We start from the raw sequence: 20,558 nt of genomic DNA on the forward strand, positions 1-20,558 counted from the left end.
AACCGGTGTGGCCAGCTTGGGGTTGCGATACGGAGACTGTTTGCGTGACACCCCCTCCACCTCCCGCCTCCTCCCGCCGCGTGGTTGCCATGGCAACGGAAGAGAGCCGGCGACCTGGGTTCCGGAAGCCCGAGAGCTAGAGCTTGGAAGCTACCCTGGTCCAAGGATGCTGAGTCCGGAGCGCCTAGCCCTACCGGACTACGAGTATCTGGGTAGGAGTTCCTTCAGCTTCGCAGAAGGAAAAAAGTGCAGACAATTAGGCCCGGGGCTGGGGAGGAGGCGGGGAGGGGGCTGAGCGGGAACGGGGTCGGGGTGGAATAGGGAGGGGCCGGGGTGGGGGCGTTCCGGGGCCTGGAAGTGCAAGGCCGAGCCAGGGGGAAAACAGCACTGGGGGTCAAAGGACGTCTGAAGTGTAGGGGCCCAGGCAATGTGGATTGTGTTCAAAGTGGGATAGATTGGAGTTGAGAATTTGGGGGCCCGTTGGGAATATTATAGATCATGCTGGTGGCGGAGTAACCTTGGGACCTGCAGTGCCAAATCAGTCATTCTGTGAACAATCATTTTACCGTTATAGCGGCCGTTAACATTTTTGAGCATTTCTTTTACATTAGGCACAATGCTAAGTATTTTACGTGCATTTTAAAAATTGATCTTCGCAACAGCCCCGGGAAGAAATACTGTGTTTTTCTTCCATTTTGCAGACGGAGAAACTGAGGCTGAAGAGGTGACTTGGATAAATAAGGCCACACAGCTAGAAAATGGTAGAGCTAGAATCAAAACTAATCTGCCCACTCCAGAGATTGAGCTCTTGACCACTGAGGCAGTAGATGTAGTACTTTATTGAGCACCTTCAAGATGTAGGGCCTTTGCTGGGTGAAAAGAGGATGTGTGTGTGTGTGTGTGTGTGTGTGTGTATGCCTACATATATGCACATATATTTAAAAAATCCTAGGCTTTAATTTTCTAGAGCAATTTTAAGTTTACATAAAACTGAGCAGATGTCATAGAGCCATTCTCATCTACTCTCCCCCCATTCAGTTTCCCCTATGATTAACAGCTGCCATTAATGTAGTACATTTGTTACAATTGATGAATCAATATTGGTACATTATTCTTTTTTTTTTAATTTTTTTTATTTTTTAAAGATTTTATTTATTTGACAGAGATAGAGACAGCCAGCGAGAGAGGGAACACAAGCAGGGGGAGTGGGAGAGGAAGAAGCAGGCTCATAGCAGAAGAGCCTGATGTGGGGCTCGATCCCATAACGCCGGGATCACGCCCTGAGCCGAAGGCAGACGCTTAACCGCTGTGCCACCCAGGCGCCCCTTGGTACATTATTCTTAATGAAGGCCATGCGTTACATTAGGAGTCACTCTTTGTGTTGTACAGTTCTATGGGTTTTGACTACTGCATGTCATGTATCTGCCATTATAGTATCATGCAGAGTAGTTTCACTGTCCTAAAAATCCTCTGTGCTCTACCCATTCATCCTTCCTCCTGCCCCCCCAACCCTTGGCATCCACTGATCTTTTTTACAGTCTCTGAAGTTTTACTTTTACAGACTGTCATACAGTTGGAGTCATACAGTATGTAACCTTTTCAGACTGGCTTCTTTACTTAGCAGTATGCATTTAAGGCCCTCCATGTCTTTTCCTGGCTTGATAGCTCATTTCTTTTTATCACTGAATAATATTCAACAGTATAGACATACTATAAAAATTTTTTAATGAAAAATAATTCTAGTTTAAAATTTTTTTTTTTTAAAGATTTTATTTATTTATTTGACAGAGATAGAGACAGCCAGTGAGAGAGGGAACACAAGCAGGGGGAGTGGGAGAGGAAGAAGCAGGCTCATAGCGGAGGAGCCTGATGTGGGACTCGATCCCAGGACCCCGGGATCACGCCCTGGGCTGAAGGCAGACGCTTAACCGCTGTGCTACCCAGGCGTCCCTAGTTTAAAATTTTTAATTGGTACTATGGAAATTGGATTAAAAATATAAAGAAGTTTATAGTGAAGTCTCCTCCCAACCCCCCATCTGCCAGTTTTCCTCCACCCTTAGTGCCACAGTAGTAACCACTATTACTGGTTTCCTGTGTATCCTTCCAGATTAGTTTATTATGTACATAAGGGAGAATATAGTGCACGCTTTTCTCATTTGATGGATCTTAAGAGTGAGATGACAGTCTTAGAAAGCTTCCTTCTTAAAAAAAATTTATTTTAGCTACATAGTATTTAAATAATTTAACCAATTCTCTGTTGGTAGACACGTTATTTTTAGCCTTTTGCTTTCACTGAAAATACCCCACTGAATAACCTGCAATTTTGTTCCTTTACTAGTATATCTGCAAAGACAAATTTCACAAAGTAGAATTGGTAGGTCAAGGGAATATGCATTTTGAATATTGCTGGATATTACTAAATACCCTCTGTAGAGGTTGTACCATTTTACACTGCTACTAGCAGTGTGAGACTGCCTGCTTCCCCATAGTCTTTCCAACAAAATATATCAAATTTTTGAATGATTTCAACTTGTTAAGTGGCAGTTAGTCCCAGGGTAGATTTAATGTACATTTCTTTTGTGCAATTGAGCATCTTTTTTACCAAGTTTAAGGGCTTTTCAGTTTTCTAAAAGTATACGTATATATAGAAAGATATATATATATATGTGCATATATGTACATATATATATATAGAGAGATTAATTGGCCACATCCATTAATTAGTCAAAAGGGCATGGTTATATCACAGATAATTTTATATCAAGTGAATAATAATAGCAATGTCTAGCAATGCCTAGACTTTTGCAGAAGATTTTATGTATTTTATTCACCCCATACTCAATGAATCTATAAAATATTTGAAAAGTCTAGTCCATTGTTCAGTCCCTTGGGTGTTTGTTGTTTAAATAATATACCTCAGAGTCTTGGCATATTTAATATACTACTGCTTTGGTGAATAGAAGTTGGTGGTCTCTCCCTAGTGGCTTTTTCAGGAAGACTAATTCAGTGGTAATGCTGATAATGAATCTACAAACAAAATCAGAGTCTCAAGTTGATTCAAAAACTTCAGTGTCCACCTAACGTCTGAACCTTGGGCAAGTGCTTTTTCAGGCTCTGTTGCACATTCGAGTCTCTTAACTCCTTTTCCCATTCAGCATCTGGACAGTCATACTGCCCTAAGCAGGGTCATCCTACTCACTGGCTTCCTCACGGTTCATCAAACCATACAACCCTGCCGAAATGCATTTGTCTTTAGTTGAGAACAACCCCTATCCATTACAGTTTGGTCTCTTTTACAGGGATGCTGTTTTGAAGTATTCACCCTCAATTTAATGACCATTGAAAACCACTCTTTATAGATTAATTTAATAAAATATTTCCTGGTTTTAAAATTTTAAATACCTGTAGAAGGTTTGTCTTTTCTTTTTTTTTTTTCTTTTATAAAGTCACTTGCATGTATATGCCTAGAGAAGAAAATACATCTAGAGAAAAGAAAATTGCAGGGACAGGAAGGCTCTACACATTCAGTGAAACAGAAAAGCCAAAGCTGAGTACCCCTTGGTACGTGTGTCAGAAGACCTCTTTTTAGTATTACGGTGGAAATTACAGGAATATCTATTCAATGATTATCTATACATTTCCCTTTTTGTCTGCTAGCCAAGCCTTATATTTGCCTTTTTGACTATTAGTGAAGAAAATAATCTTTCATCAGTTGGGTAAACTGATCCATTCCCTTGCTGACTTTGTGAATTAGAAACCTGTAATCATGCTCTGGAATGGCTTAGAATCTTCTGATCATCATTACAGAATCAGCTCAATGATGTTCATGCCTGCAGTCATCAGAATGTAATGCTAGAAAGTGTGTCAATGCCGAGGGCTGAATAGAGAGAGGAGAGTCTGGTAAGGAGATGAAATAAGTATAGAACCCTTGAAAGATTTCCAGCCTTATGAAATCTACTTATTGGAAGCTTCTGCCAGAGGCTGAGGTGTGTTTGTGTATCTGGTTGGGTGTGGAGAGCTGTCTAGAGCCGAAGGGCAGCCTGTTCTGGTTCCAGGTTTGCAAAACACACCACCTACGTGCTGACCTGAGTATAAGCATGAGGGTGTGAGGTTTAGTTTTTACTCCACCTAATTTGGCGAGGTGCATGCTTTCACTCACGCTCCAAGTTCCCTCTTCTGTTTCCATGGAAACTGCTTATTCTCACTAAGTTTTAGGTTGGCATAATAGATAACTCTAGGAAATTAGAGATAGTCATTCTCCTTTGGACACTATACTTTTAGAGGAATCACGGTAAGTTGGATAGTCTTGTAAAGGTATAGTTTTTAAGCACTTCATATATACTTAGCTCTGTGCCTTATCTGATTTATTCTTCGCAACCACCACACAAAGTAGGTATCATTAGTCTCATTTGGTAGTTATTAATATCATCTCATTTTACAAATAAGGAAACTAAAGCTTAGAAAGGCTAATTAATTTGTACAAAGTCACATAGGTGATGATGCATAGCAAAGCCAGGATTCAAACCCAGGTTTGTCGATTCCATAGCCTGTTTTGCCCCCTCCACCAAGAAGACAAATAGACAAACCAAAGTGCTTATTTGCCTGCAAAGAACAGTGATCCTTGCTTCCCTGTTAGAAATGAAGCTCTTAAACAGTTCATTAGTTGCAAATAAGTTTCCTGAGAACAGGAATTGTATTTTACTCATCATTGTAAGCCTGCCTTTCACAATGACACACTTAATACAAACAGAGATGTTAAAATCGAATGTGAATAATCTCGTTTAAGGGTACCAGGCACCCCAAATGTGAGCAGCTAACAGCAACAATTAAGAATTAGGTTCTAAAAAAAGATAATAATAATTAAGCTCTTACTATGTACCAGGTAACATTTTAAGTGCTTTACATATATTAATGCACATGAAGATAACATTCTTAAAATATTTTATTTATTAAAAAAATATTTTATTATTTGAGAGAGAGAGAGCACGTGTAAGCAGAGGGAGGAGCAGAGGAAGAGGGACGAGTGGACTCTACACTGAGCATGGAGCCCAACGCGGGGCTCAATCTCATGACCCAGAGATCACGACCAGAGCTGAAACCAAGAGTCAGATGCTTAACCTACTAAGCTACCCAGGTGCCCCAATAATTTTAATTGTTATCTCCATTTGACAGATGAGGAAACTGCAGCATAAGGATATTTAAAAACTGTTAGTAAGTGAAGGAGGCAGAATTCTAATCCAGCATTCTGACTCCACAGAGTCCATATTGTAAAACTCCATGCTATAAATACCTTGAGCAGCTCCAAAATTGAGGCTCCAACTAGTGCATAGACCTATGCATGGATCCTGGAGTAAGTTCAGGTGACTCCTAAGGTTTAATTTAACATTTCTGCCAGGAGGGGGCATTCTAGGAATCAGGATGGATCAGGGAATAGTAAAATTCCAGTTCCTTCTTGCCATTGGACTCATCTCACAGAGGCCGGCAATGAGGAACATAACTTCTAAAAATAAACCATTCGGGAGTTTTATTGATACTAATCTATGTACCTTGGGTAGCTGTGTGATTTTGAAGAAGTTACTTAACCTCTCTGTGCTTTAGTTTCCTTATGGGCAAAATGTGGATAACAATAGTGCTTATTCATACATATAAACATTTAGAGCAATGCTTGGCTGCTACAGTGTGTCTACATTGTGAAAAGAGAGTACAAAGATGAGTTATCTCTGTACTTTGTACAAAGATAAGTTATCTTTGGGGCACCTGGGTGCCTCAGTCGTTAAGCGTCTGCCTTTGGCTCAGGGCATGATCCCAGAGTCCTGGGATTGAGCCCCACATCAGGCTCCTCCACTGGGAGCCTGCTTCTTCCTCTCCCATTCCCCCTGTTTGTGTTCCCTCTCTCGCTGGCTGTCTCTCTCTCTGTCAAATAAATAAATAAAATCTTAAAAAAAAATCATTAAAAAAAAGATAAGTTATCTCTGTACTTTGTACAGATATCTTTACCTGGGGTAGGTGCCCAATAAATATTAGCTATTATAACTATACTTTTTAATTTTTTAATTTTTGTTTTATTTTTTAAGATTTTATTTTTTTGAGAGAGAACACAGAGGGAGAGGGAGAGGGAGAAGCAGACTCCCTGCTGAGCAGAGAGCACGATGCCAGAGCTCCATCCCAGGACCCTGATGAGATCATGACCTGAGTTGAAGGCAAATGCTTAATGACTGAGCAACCCAGGCTCCCCCTCTTTTTTTTTTTTTTAAGATTATATTTATTGATTTGAGAGAGAGAGAGCACAGAGGGAGTGGGAGAACTTTTTAAAAAAGTATATAATGCATCTGTGACAGCCATAAAAATGTGTCTCTCAGTTGTCCTGCTGTGGGGAGGGAAGGGGAGGATACTTAACGTACAACTCCAGCTCTGAATCCAACACCTTGTTCACAATGAGGTCACGCTTCCCACGGTTTGCTTCCAGCCCATGGCTGGGTAGGACAGACCCACTTCTATGGAGATACGTGACTGATTCTTTTGATGGTGACTTTGGCTTGAGGACTCCCATTGCATTGCTGTCTAAATTCTCTCTCTCTTTCTCTCTCTTTAAAGGGTCAACCCTGCATTGTGGTCTGTCAGCAATCCCAGCCTCCCGCGGCTCCCCCCACCCCAACGGTTGCCCTGTGGGTTTTTCCCCCAGTATATCTCTTGCATGTCTGATCCTGTCTTGGTGTCTGCTTCTCAGAGTATCTGGACTAAGACAACATTCAACAATCACTGATACAGTCCCTTCCAGCTTTGAGGTTAATATAATTTTTTCAAGCCTTGGCAGAGGTTCTGACATAGGACTCTTTCTACGTAGAAGACTCTTAAGTGTTACTAATCCTATTTTTTATATTTGCTGATATCAAAGTACATGATATTTACTTGTCTTACTGCCAGACACTTTTTAAATTGTTTATTTACTTATTTATTTAGTTGCTTTTGGTTGAATCCTGATGAGAAAACTTATTTTTGTTTGAATATAATTAGTGAACCTTCCAAACCCAACCGTATGCTAGGAAACATTGCTATTTACCTTAAGTACTCTTAGTACTTTAAAGTGCTCGGGTTGTTGCAGAAAAGATATGAAATAAAACATTATAGATGTTACACTGACTTCCTGAATGTTTGGAAACTAGGTTTATAATATATAAAGCTGGTCACTTTAAAATAGTAACGAGCATGTTTACAAGATCATTACTTCTTCCCCCAATTCTCCTTCTTTTCTTTTCTTCCTAATTGTTCCTTCTTTCCTGAATACTGTCTCTCTATATAGCAAGACATGAATATAAAGTGTCCCTCCTGGGAAACTTAATGCCATACATAGGAGATGGGATATATTCACAAATGACAACAACACAAAGTGACCGTGTAGCCAGTGTTGTTATAGAGTGGGTAGAACCCGATGCATGCTGCTGTCTTTGTGCTTTCCCAGTCTGGTTGGCAGCTTCTCAGTCACAGGCAGGGCAGCAGTTCCCTAGGGGGCCCAGTTCTGGAATGTGCCTCTAGGAGTTGTTCCTGGAAGTTCGGCCTAGGCTCTGTCTCTTCTGCCTTTCCAAGGATTCTGAAGGCTATTTAATAAATGTAATAAATATATTTTTATCGGGAAAGAAAGAGAGAGCAAGTGATATTTTCACTGGGGAAAACAAGAGCAAGTGAATTCTAAGGCTTGTTGTTCTGGACCCTGAGCTACCCCCATTTCTCCAAGGTAACTGACCTGTAGGTGATTTCTGTGTTATTCTAGTGTTTTAAAATTGTTCTGTAAATTTTTGACCTCATCATTTACGTATTTAAGTAATATTAAAATCTTTCCTCCAACTGCTGTCCAAAAGTTGAGCATCAGTTTTACTCACACAAATACCATGTTTGCTAAATAAGTAATATTAGGAGGCTGAGTCCGTAAAGTTTTAAAAAGTAATAGTAGTAGATTGAAAGAGACAAATGATCCATTAACTTATCTCTAGTTCATCATCCTGTTCATATCCTTCGTAGCTAGCACTTATCACAGTTATCTTATTTATCTATTTGTATACTTGGTTATTGTCTGTTTCTTACGAGAATGTAAGCAATGAAGGCAGGCCTATTCTGTCAGTATTTCCAAAATCTAGCACACTGCTTGACTCAAATTAAGTGCTCGATTGTTAAATGAATGGTTTACTTTAAGTAGCGGAATAATTTTTTTTCTGAAAAAGGGAGAGAAAAATCCAGTTCAACAAATAGCTACTGAATTCCTATTACGGAGAGACGCTAGACTTTTTTTTTTTTTCTCCTTCCACTGATGGAAAAAAAAGGATGACTGATTAAAATCTGCCCTGGATTCTTCTGGTTTTAAACTCTAATTATACCTAAGGATAGTTTCCTGCTTGATGCCATAGCTTCTGCTTTTTTGGCTACATAACAGTAAGATTTAACCCATTTTTTTATAAAAGGTATTTTAAGAAGGAAGGACATTTTCTACACTTTCTGGGCATCTCCAGGAGATCCCATCTTATAGTTGGACAGAGTAATATGCTTTGATTAAGACTGGAATTACCCTTGCAAACTAATCTCTGGGTTCTCTGCGTTGGGATTGCCCTTGCACCACTTCCCCAGGGGCCTTAGGAAATAGCTCATTCTATGATTGGAATTTCAAGTCAAAACACATTTATCTGAGCAGAATTTTAATGATTTATCAAAGAGAGGAGGGATTTTCCCAAACACATCTGAACTTACCAAATTACTGATCCCATTAGCTATGTTTTCTCTTAAGCACCTTTCTTTGAACAAAGCAATTACTGCTGAAATCATCAAATGTATTTTTCATAAAAGCTTTTGACTAAGTTTTGTTTGATTAGCAGGAACCTGGTAAAAGTAAATATTGTTTGAGAAGGCACTTTCAGAGCCCTTTCTTTTTCTTCATTGAATTAGCTTTTTAAAAGCGCTATTCTTTGGAGAGTAAGAGCCTTTTTCCAGCTGTCCTATTGTGTAGCTCAAGGTCTTGTTAATACTATTATCTGGCCCTGAGATTACAAGTAATTGTGATAAAACACAAGCTTCAGTTTCTGTAATCTCAGACAGAAATCTGCCCAGGCCTTCATATCAGGTGTTTGTTAAATTCAGACTTCTCTCACCTGGGATAGCCTCGCTGGCCCCCAGTAAACAGAGGTATCTGGCTGGGACAGGTCTGCATTAGGGTATTGCCTTTTCTTTCTTTCTTTTTTTTTTTTTTAAATCACGTGGCAGAACTCCTCCTGTGGCCAACTTAACATACAACGCGTGCTAAATAGGAAAATACCATATTTTTAAATAGGCATGTTTGAAACAATAACACTTTTGAACGTGAAATGTACCAAAGGCCACATGTCTTTGGCTTTGCTTGTCAGATGGAGAGGCTGCCAGAACCACTCGGCTCCATGGTTCTCATGCCCCAAAGTCCTGCAAATTGACACGTAAGTAGACAACACACAAAGAAGCTCAGCCCATGAGAAAGTGAGTTTGGGCGCTTGGGCTGGCCTCCTTTCTCTCTGTGTGCAGTTTTTTCCAGCTTCACTTCTTCTGTCCCATCTTAGTTTCTTAGAAAGGAGAGATTAAATGTGTCTGGAATTTCAGCATGTTAACTGCACAGGCAACATGAGGCTAGCACTCACGCCACTGTTCAGCCTGTCATATGGAAGGAATTGCCTTTCAGGGGAGATTATAATTGTGTATGTAGCCACACAAATGCACATTCTGCCTGGAGGAAAATGCAGAGAAGAGGAGGCCTCATGCTGCCACTCAGGTCTCTTTGTAGAGGGCTGCATAAGAAGCCCTCACATGGTGGAGTCAACTCTTTTGGGCTTAATGAGTCATCTTTTTGTGTAATGCCTACTTCAAAAAAAAAAAAAAAAAAGGAAGAAGAAGAAATGCATTTTTCCCAAAGTGGGTTGCTTTTATTGGCCCTGCAGCTTTGTCTAAGAGTTTTGTACATTCCTGATGACATCATTTACAATGCTAGTGCACAGACAGTCAACAAAAAACAATTTAGCTTTCGGGCATTTAGACAAACCTTAAATAGTTCAATTTAGAGAAATGATAATAAGCTTTACAAACAGTGCCCACATGAGCTTAAACAACAAGCATGACCCCAATCCTTTTTGGAATGTGATGTATTGAAGGATGGCTATAGAAAAAACTGGAAGCTTGACACTTTTGAATTATGTGTAGTTCAGACTTGAATCCATGGTCTAGTGTCAACCCCAAGCAGTATGTTCTAGTTAGTGGATAAAATACAGGCTACCACATGAGTTGGTCATCAAGCTCCTTGAGCCATAGGATCTCACCTATAAGAAAGGAAAAGGTAGTATTACCACTTACCTCACAGGAATGTTAGAAGATTGAGAAGATAAACACGTGGAGCTCTTTATAAGGAAGGTATTTTGTAAATAGAAGATGCTATTATTATTCTCCTTGATCAAATTTCCCCAACAAATGGAGTTGATAAAACCTACCTCACAGGGGGCTGAGAGGATGAATTAATTAATATATACCAAGTATCTTAACTATTTAATAAGACCTAAAATGGTCTTTTTTGATAGTCTGTAGTCCACCAAACCTGATATTTAGATGCATGGTTAACTTACAAATTCTTACATGTGCAGTTGGCCTTCTGCCTTGTCTTCAAGGATTGGCATGGTACAGAATTGTAGATCTATAAGTAGAAGAATAGAGGTTAGGTCTTCAGGGAGAATGGTCCTGCCTTTTTTCTCGTCAAGGTTATGCCTATGAATAGCCTATGGAGTCTTGCTAATCTTTGTTGCCATGTCTGGACATAGGGACTGTTTTGACCTTTGCCTTTCCAGCAAATATTTGGTTTCGATTTCATATTTCTAAAGGAGAAATACACTTACAAGGAAAAGAAGTAGTTGATTTGTCTCACCTTGTGAACTTTTTCTTATCATATTTCCTAGTAGTTAAGAGAAAATAATTATTGTTGAAAGACCTGACATCAGGTTCCCCAAGTGGAAAGTTCTTAAACTCAGCTGAGTAATAAAAACAGCTTTGATTGTTATGTTTAGAAAAGGGACACCAAAAAAGAATTTATATATATTTTTAAACATTTATTTATTTATTTGAGAGAGAGAGGGAGAGGGAAAGTGGAGTGGGCCGAGGGGCAGAGGGGCAGAGGGAGAGGGAGAGAGAAAGCAGACTCTGTGCTGAGTGCGGATCCTGATGCGGGGCTTGATCCCACGACCCTGAGATCAGACCTGAGCCAAAACCAAGAGTCAGATGCTTAAGCAACTGTGCCATCCAAGCACCCCAAGGATTATATTTTTTAACGACAAAGTTATCACTGACATCTCTTATACTCTTGTTGGTATTTTCATAAGATTTGAGACACAAGATTTCCTAGGATGCCTCAGTTGTAGCCATTTCCAGCCAATAGAAAAGCTAAAGGGAGGGAAGCACTCCAGGATAAACACCTCTTAAACATGTAAGGCAGAAGTTACAAACACCTTGTGCTTACATTTCATAGATGAGAAATTAATATAAGGCCACTGCTAATTGCAAAGAAGCCTGGGAATTGAAGTTCAGCCAGACAATCATGTGCAAGAAGAATAGGAGCACAGATTTTGGGGGATGCAAACAATAATCTGACCTACCTGGTATCTACAGTGGAGATGTCTCTCCCACTGAAAGTGAGGCGTATTGTTGGTAGCTAATTACGCTTATTCATAGGTGAAGCATGGATGTACTGGAGGGTTAACTTTTTCTCCCCTATCTCTACCTTTCAAAATCAAAGTGCATCACCATCTTTGTTCTCTACTCATTCTTTTTTTTTCTTAACTCTATGTCTCATGTCATTTCTCTTGTATCACCTCTCTTTCCTTTGTAAACATTTCCAACTAATCAGAATAGTCCCTTTCTGCATGTTAGTGAACTCATATAACGTTAGGGTTTTAGTTCTTTATAATTGTGTTGGTTGCTGGGTGTTAGTGGTTACTTTGCTGCCAGGTTTTTTGTTTTTGTTTTTGTTTTTTATTGGGACTTAGAGACCCATTGTAGGAACCTAAATTTTGTCTACAGGAGCTCGTTTTACAATAAATAAAGATATTGATCTTCCTAGACTGGAGTGATTGGTAAAAGATTTAGGAGAACAAGGAAAAGGTGGTGCCACAGAAACTGGAGGTGAAGTGAGTTTCAATATGGAGGGAGTGTTCCCCGGTATCAGTTGAGGTCAAACAAGATAAGAGCTGCAAAGGAGGTTGTTAGTGGCATTAGGTGAGAAGTTTCATTAGAGTAGTGTGGCAGGATGCCAGATTTTCCTGGACGGAGGAGTATATGGGAAGGGTGAAGGCGTTGGGACAATAGGTAGGCTCAGCATTTTTTTTTTTTCCCAAAGTTTGGTTGATTGGAGAAGGAAACAGAGAGGGGGTGATAGCAAGAGTAGAGTTTGTTGTTTTTAATTTTTTAGATGAGAGAGACTTGAATATGTGTATAGGCTGAAGGAAAGGTAGCCATTGTACAAGGAGAGAGGGAAGATCCAGGAGAAGGGAAGGATGATTAACTGAATATATTTTCAGAAGAGGTGGAAAGGAATTCTGGGATCAAGGGCAGAGATGCAAGGTTATTTTGGAGGTGGGAACCAGGGCCACATTTATCCATTAGGCATTATTGGTATTGTACCTAATCTATAAACTGTTTTGAGATCTTTTTTTAAAAAAGATTTTATTTATTTATTTGACAGAGAGAGAGACAGCCAGCGAGAGAGGGAACACAAGCAGGGGGAGTGGGAGAGGAAGAAGCAGGCTCCCAGTGGAGCAGGGAGCCCGATGTGGGACTCGATCCCAGGACCCCGGGATCACGCCCTGATCCGAAGGCAGACGCTTAATGATGGAGCCACCCAGGCGCCCCTGTTTTGAGATCTTTGAAAATATTTGAGTCCTAAAAAAATTTATTGATCTTCAAATATGGATAAATATTTAGTTATATGTTTATAAAACATAATACAATGTCATTATTATAATTAGTATAGACAAACGTTTTATTATACTTGAAAGCCATTTATAGGTAACATTTTTCTCAATTAGCAGAAATTCCCAGTCGAGGTGGGAATGGTCTGGAGACCATTAAGATCTTCTTAAAATGACCCCCCAAGGATTATTCAGCAATGAAAAAAGAAGAAAATTCTGTTATTTGCACCAACATGGATGGACCTTGAGGGCATTATGCTAAAATAAGGCAGATAGAGAAAGACAAATACCATATGATCTCACTAATATGTGGAATCTAAAAATAAACTGGATTCAATTTATTTTTAACTGAGGGGGAAGAGGGTGAGTAAAATGGTGAAGGTGGGAAAAAGGTCCATACTTCCGGTTACACAATAAGTAAGTCTTGGGGATGTGATGTACAACATGGTGAGTATAGTTAATAATACTGTATTGTATATTTAAAAGTTTCTGAGAGAGCTGAAAAGTTGTCATCACAAGAAAAATATTTGTAATTGTGTGTGGTGATGTATGTTAACTAGATTATTGTGATCATTTCATAATATATACAAATATCAGATCATTATGCTGTACACCTGAAACTAATGTTACGTGTCACTTATATCTCAATAAAAAGAGAAAGGAAAAAAACCCTGACTCTACAAGGAATAAGGGTATTTGACCAACAGAGTGGGAAAGTAAGGAAGGTGAAGAATTAAGCTTAGAAATAGATCTGAGGGTGCCCAGGTGGCTCAGTCGGTTGAGTGTCTGCCTTTGGCTCGGGTTGTGATCCCAGAGTCTTGGGATCAAGTCCCACAACGGGCTCCCTGATCAGTGGGGAGTCTGCTTCTCCCTCTGCCCCTCCCCCCTGCTCTTGATCGTCCCCTGCCTTGGGTAAATAAATAAAATAAAAGTAAAAAAAAAAGAAATAGAGCTGAAAGTTGATATTCTTTACCTGACCACCTCTTCTTTGTCTTTGAAGTCAGGTTTTCAGGGTTTTGTTCTTAGAGAAACAGAAGTAAAAGACTTAGGACAGCAAAGAAAGTTTGTATTTGTTGCTGTGGGAAAGAAGAAAGGCACAAATACAAGAAATCTGGCAGCATTAAGACATTTGAAGTAAGGACACATAAATTAATCTATTGGGGAAAAAATAAGCAACAAAGAACATTAACAGGAACAAAGTTGGCTATGTAAATTGGTGAAAGAAAAAATATAAAAGCATTACAAAGTAGTAACTAGATGAAACAAATGAAAAACTATTTTAGGAAAAAAATGTTAGGAAAACAATATGTTACAAATAATGGGCAAGGAGAGGGCAGATCCAAGGAGCACATATTTTTTTTAATTTAATGTTTTTTTATTAGCTACAGAATATTATTGGTAAAATAGATCTAAAGAGTTTTAACAAAACAGAGCATTACCACACCCCCAAAACTTCTCACCTCTAAGCCCCACTCCTCAGAAGAGACTATTTTCAGTTTTTTTCACCATCTCTCTTTTTTTCCCCCCGTGTATTTTTAAATAGTATGTCTAGGCTGCTCTTCTTGATTTTTTCAGTTTTAGAAATGACCTAATGACTTTCTGTGATGGAGTCAGTGCTTTTATATCCCCTAAAACTCCCCTTTCTCCTAGCCTTCTAATAAAATTACGATTTTTGGTCAAGTCAATATTCAGTGTTTATAATGACTATGGAAATGACATATATATGTGTGTGTGTGTCATGTAGTATATATATACTATGATTACATTTCCCCTTTTTCCATAGTATTTTTTTTTCCTTTTTCTTGGAGTTAATAATTGCCTTGTTTTTTTATTTGGTTGGTTTTCTATAAATTTTTCTCGAATTTATCCCTAAACTATAACCAAAAGGTCAGTCTTCTCTCAGTTTATGCAGACACTTCAGGTGTTCTCTAAGTTTCAATTTATTTTCTTCAAGAGAACTCTCCTGGAGCACTCCTTCACCTAAGTAGTCCTACTCCAATCTGGCCTGGTTGCTCTCTAAATCCTCTATCCTTATCATGTATATTACTTGTCTCTCTCAAGTTATATTCAGTATTTCCTGAAGCCTGTGTTTTCCTTTTTCCTTATATGCCCCTTCTTTTTGTTAGGTGGCATCCTCCAGTAGCTTTCTGGAAAAAGTGCATGCAAAATAAGATTTGGGGGATCTATGTCTATGAAACTGTTTTTATACTACCCTTACATTTGATGGATGGTTTGTGTGGATATAAAATTCTATGTTGGAGATAATTTTTCCTTAGAATTTTTAAAGCATTTCTCCCTTTTAAGCTTTTATATGATTGTTGAGAAATTTAATGCTATTTTGATTTGTGATATTTCATAAACATGTCTATTGCTGCAGATCTTTTGTCATTCATCTTGAGACCCTTTCAGTGTGGAAATTCATGTGTCAGTTCTGAGAAGTTTTATTGAATTATGTGTCTGATATTTTCTCATGTCTGTCTCCGGAACTGTTGTTACTCAGGCATTGGACATTATGGATTCATACTCTAATTTTCCTACCTTTCTTCTTTTCCCTTTTTTTTTTTTTTTGGTTGTTATACTTTCTGTGAATATTTTTGACCTTTCTAATCTTGTTGAATTCTAAAAATATCTACTATCATATTTTAAATTACTTATTTTTTGTTTTCTGAATTCATGAATACAAGATTTTGTCTCGCCTATCTATTGTGGTATTTTTGTTTGTTTTGGTTGTGTCTGTGTCTCCTGCATTTTTTTCTCCTGAGTTTCTTTTTTAATTTGTTATTACTTTTTAAAGATGTATTTATTTATTTTAGAGAGAGAGCACGAGCAGGAGGAGCAGAGGGAAAGGGAGAGAGAATCCCAAACCAAGCACAGAGCCTGATGGTGGGGCTCAGTCTCATGATCCTGAGGTCACCATCTGAGGCAAAACCAAGAGTCAGATGCCTAACCCAACTGTGCCACCCAGGCACCCCTTATTTGTTAGTTTGGTGTTTTTTTTTTTTTTAATGTGTTTTTTATGTAAGAAGCTTTCCTTGAGATTTTGGAGCTTTTTGGATTTCTATTCAGGTGCTAAGCAGGGGAGGGTCTTACAGATCAGTATGTAGCCCTTAATGTAATCATTCTGTTTTTAGTAGTGCCCCTCTGCCTTCAACTGTTCTTGGTGTTTCTATGTTCGAAGTCCTAATGATTCAGCCTCTTAATAGAGAATAAACCTTTAATTTTATATTTGGTGGAGGAAAGGTAGTAACTTTGATACACAAAGTTAGGAATAGGATGTAGAAATATAACTGCTTCTTATGTATAATTATCACCCAACTATATTAGTTAGCTCGGGCTGCCACAACAAAAGATCACAGGCCACATAACTTAAACAACAGAAATTTATTTTCTCACAGTCCTGCAGGCTGCAAAATCTAAGATCAGGGTCCAGCAGGATTTGATTTCAGGCGATGACTCTTTTTGCTATGTACGTCTTGCTATGTACTGCAGTGTATGCATGTGTGTAGAGGGGAGCTTTCTAGTGTCTCTTCTTCAAAGGACGCTAATCCTGTTGGATCAGGGTTCCACCTTTCTGATCTCTTTTTCCCTTAATTACTTCCCTACTCTACAGCCACAACTGTGGATTAGAATTTCAACACATGTATTTGGGGGATACAAACATTCAATCCATCACACTAACCTTCTGTGTTTACCGGTATTTACATGCATGCTTTCACAGGTACTTGTACTTATAGTTCCTAAACTTTTCTGGTATTATGTGAGAGGGTAGGCTTGCTTCTTGTCACCTTTCCTTAATATAGCCAGTTAATTTTTTGCTTCTTTTAGTCTCTTGTTTCCCTGATTTTCATCTTCTAAAGTTTTCTTAATATTATCTACTGCTGTCTTCAACTCTTTGTTTTAATGAGTCTGTGTCTTCTTTTATTGAGATATAATTGACATATCATAAAATTCACCTTTTAAAGTATACAATTCAGTGTTTTTTAGTCTATTCACAAGATTGTGCAACCACCACCACAATCTAATTGCAGAACATTTTCATTATCCCAAAAAAAGGAACTCCATACCAATTACCAGTCACTCCTCATTTCCCCATTTTCTCATTCCCTGTATTCATGGCTGAATAATATTTGATAGCATGGATATACCCCATTTTATTTATTCATTCATCAGTTGATGGACATTTGGATTACTTCTACTTTTTGGATATTGTGAATAATACCACTATGAACAGGTGTGTAGAAGTATTTGTTTGAAAACCTTTTTTATATATACCTAGGACTGAATTGCTGAGCTTCTATGGTAACTCTATGTTTAACTTTTTGAAGAACTGCCAAACTGTTTTCCAAAGCATCTGCTCCATTTTTACGCACCAGAAATGTATGAAGGTTCCATTTTCTCTGTATCATTTCCAACACTTGTTATTATTTGTGCTTTTTGATTATAGTCATTCTAGCAGATGTGGGGTGGTATTTCCTTTTTTTTTTTAAGATTTTATTTATTTGAGGGAGAGAACGCACACATGTGAGTGGGAGAAGGGACAGAGGAAGAGGGAAAGAATCTCAAGCAGACTCCGAGCTGAGCCCAGAGCCGTATGTGGGGCTTGATCCCATGACCCCAAGAGTGTGACCTGAGCCAAAACCAAGAGTTGGATGGTCAACTGACTGAGCCACACAGGTGGTATTACACTGAGGTTTTGGTTTGCATTTCCCTGATTACTGACAATGTTTATCATCTCTTCATGTGTTTGTTGGCCATTGGTGTATCTTCTTTGGGGAAATATCTATAAGAATTGCCTTTTTAGGGGCGCCTGGGTGGCACAGCGGTTAAGCGTCTGCCTTCGGCTCAGGGCGTGATCCCGGCGTTGTGGGATCGAGCCCCACATCAGGCTCTTCCGCTATGAGCCTGCTTCTTCCTCTCCCACTCCCCCTGCTTGTGTTCCCTCTCTCGCTGGCTGTCTCAATCTCTGTCAAATAAATAAATAAAATCTTTAAAAAAAAAAAAAAGAATTGCCTTTAAAAAAAAAAAGATTTACTTATTTATTTATTTATTTATTTATTTATTTGAGAGAGAGAGAGAGACAATAAGCAGGGGGAGTGAGAGGGAAAAACAGACTCCCCACTGAGCAGGGAGCCCAATGCAGGGCTCAATCCCAGGACCCCGGGATCATGACCTGAGCCAAAGGCAGAAACTTTTTTTTTTTTTTCCAAAGGCAGAAACTTAACTGACTGAGCTACCCAGGTACCCCTGAATTGCCTATTTTTAATTGGGTTGTCATTTTACTGTTGAATTGTAACAGTTCTTTGCATATTCTGGATACTACACTCCTATCATATATATGATTTACAAATTCTTTTTTTTAAGATTTTATTTATTTATTTGACAGAGAGAGAGACAGCCAGTGAGAGAGGGAACACAAGCAGGGGGAGTGGGAGAGGAAGAAGCAGGTTCCCAGTGGAAGAGCCTGACGTGGGGCTCGATCCCAGAACTCCGGGATCACGCCCTGAGCCAAAGGCAGACGCTTAATGACTGAGCCACCCAGGCACCCCTACAAATATTTTCTTGCATTATGTGGGTTGTCTTTTTACTTTCTTGATAGTGTCTTTTGGAACACAAAAAATTAAAATTTTTAAGAAGTTCAGTTTATCTGTTTTTTCCCTTTAGTTATAGTTTTAGCTTTTACATTTAGGTCTTTGATCCATTTTGAGTTAGTTTTTGTGTATTATTTGAGGCAAGGGTCCAAATTCATTCTTTTACATGTGGATTTCCAGTTTTCCTAGCACTATTTGTTGAAAAGACTGTTCTTTCCCCTATTCTTAGTCTTGACAACCTTGTCAAAAATCATTTGACCCTATACATGGTGGCTTATTTCTGCCTCTCTGTTCTATTCCATTGTTTTTTTTTTTTTTTCTGTCTCTATGCCAATATCACACAGTTTTGATTACTGTAACTTTGTAGTAGGGGCGCTTAAGTGGCTCCGTCAGTTAAGGGTCTAACTTTGGCTCAGGTCATAATCTCAGGGTCCTGGGGTAGAGTCCCGCATTGGGCTCTTTGCTCTGCGAGGAGCCTGATTCTCCCTCTGCCTGCCACTCTCTCCCTACTTGTGCTCTCTCTCTCTCTGACAAATAAGAAATTAAATCTTAAGAAAAAAAATGTTTGAATGAGTAAATAAGTGAATGAAACATGGGCCTAAACTAAACAGGTCTTATGTTACATTTCAATGAATTAGACTAGGGGCACCTGGGTGGCTCAGTTAGTTAAGCGTATGTCTCTTGGTTTCAGCTCAGGTCATGATCTCATGACTCATGATATCAAGCCCTGTGTACTGCTCTATCCTCAGCAGGGAGTCTGCTTGAGATTCTCTCCCTCTGCCCCTACACCCCACTTGTGCAGGCTCTCTCTCACCCTCAAAGAAATAAACAAATCTTACCAAAACATAAATAGCTGATACTTGTGTAATACTTTATTGTTTGTAAAGTACATTCAGGTATATTATCTTATATGTCTTAACTAAATTAACTAATCTGTGAAGAAAGAGTGATTAGTATCTCTTTTTGATAAATTTGAACCTTACAAACAATAAGGTACAATGAAAACATTTAGAAAAAAGACTAAATGGGAAAATTTGGGAACTAGAAAAAATGGATAGTTTGCAAATATTTATCATAGGCAAGATACAAAGAAGTTTTTGGTAAATGAAAGGCAGAAATTATATATACTCTATTATGCAATACAATTAGAGATAATGAAAGTATAATTTAAAAGTATCTGACCACGAGGATGTTTTATTTATTTATTTATTTATTTTTTTTTTTTTAAAGATTTTTATTTATTTATTTGACAGAGATAGAGACAGCCAGTGAGAGAGGGAACACAAGCAGGGGGAGTGGGAGAGGAAAGCAGGCTCACAGTGGAGGAGCCTGACGTGGGGCTCGATCCCTTAGCGTCGGGATCACGCCCTGAGCCGAAGGCAGACGCTCAACCGCTGTGCCACCCAGGCGCCCCTATTTATTTTTTTTAACATAATTTTTTTTTTTTTTTTTAGAGAGGGTGGGGGACGGGGAGAGGTAGAGGTAGGAGAGAATCATAAGCAGGCTCCACACCCAGCACGGAGCCTGACACAGGTCTCAATTTCACAACCCCGAGATCGTGACCTGAGCTGAAATCAAGAGTCGGATGCTTAACCAACTGAGCCACCCAGGCACACCTATAGATTTTATTTTTAAGTAATCTCTATACCCAAAAAGGGGCTCGAATTCATAACCCTGAGATCAAGAGTCACATGCTCCACCAACTAAGCCAGCCAGGTGTCCCTAACCATAAGGATATTTAAAAAATTACTTTCCTTTACAACTGGGTCAGATAATAAATTTGAAAAATAATGAACTGTTTTTTAATCCTAGTGCAATTAAAATCTATAGACATTTACCAAAGAAATACTTCAAAGAAATATTGTTATAAATATCTAAATTAATTTAAAAAGATAATTAAGTCAGGGCGCCTGGGTGGCGCAGTCGTTAAGCGTCTGCCTTCTGCTCAGGGTGTGATCCCGGCGTTCCGGGATCGAGTCCCACATCAGGCTCCTCTGCTAGGAGCCTGCTTCTTCCT

At 38.9% G+C, this 20,558-nt stretch overlaps 1 protein-coding gene across 2 annotated transcripts in view; it reads left to right on the plus strand.

Annotated features, from left to right (window-relative positions):
- C16H11orf49 (chromosome 16 C11orf49 homolog) overlaps positions 1-20,558 on the plus strand; it is a 185,841-nt gene continuing 165,283 nt past the window's right edge. For both annotated transcript variants that reach the window (XM_019802162.2, XM_002921628.4), the window contains exon 1: positions 1-212. In XM_019802162.2, the coding sequence (XP_019657721.1) occupies positions 167-212 (46 nt within the window). In that variant the 5' untranslated portion in view covers positions 1-166. The remainder of the gene's footprint in view (positions 213-20,558) is intronic.

This window comes from Ailuropoda melanoleuca, chromosome 16, assembly GCF_002007445.2.
Source record: "Ailuropoda melanoleuca isolate Jingjing chromosome 16, ASM200744v2, whole genome shotgun sequence".
Lineage (NCBI taxonomy): Eukaryota > Metazoa > Chordata > Mammalia > Carnivora > Ursidae > Ailuropoda > Ailuropoda melanoleuca.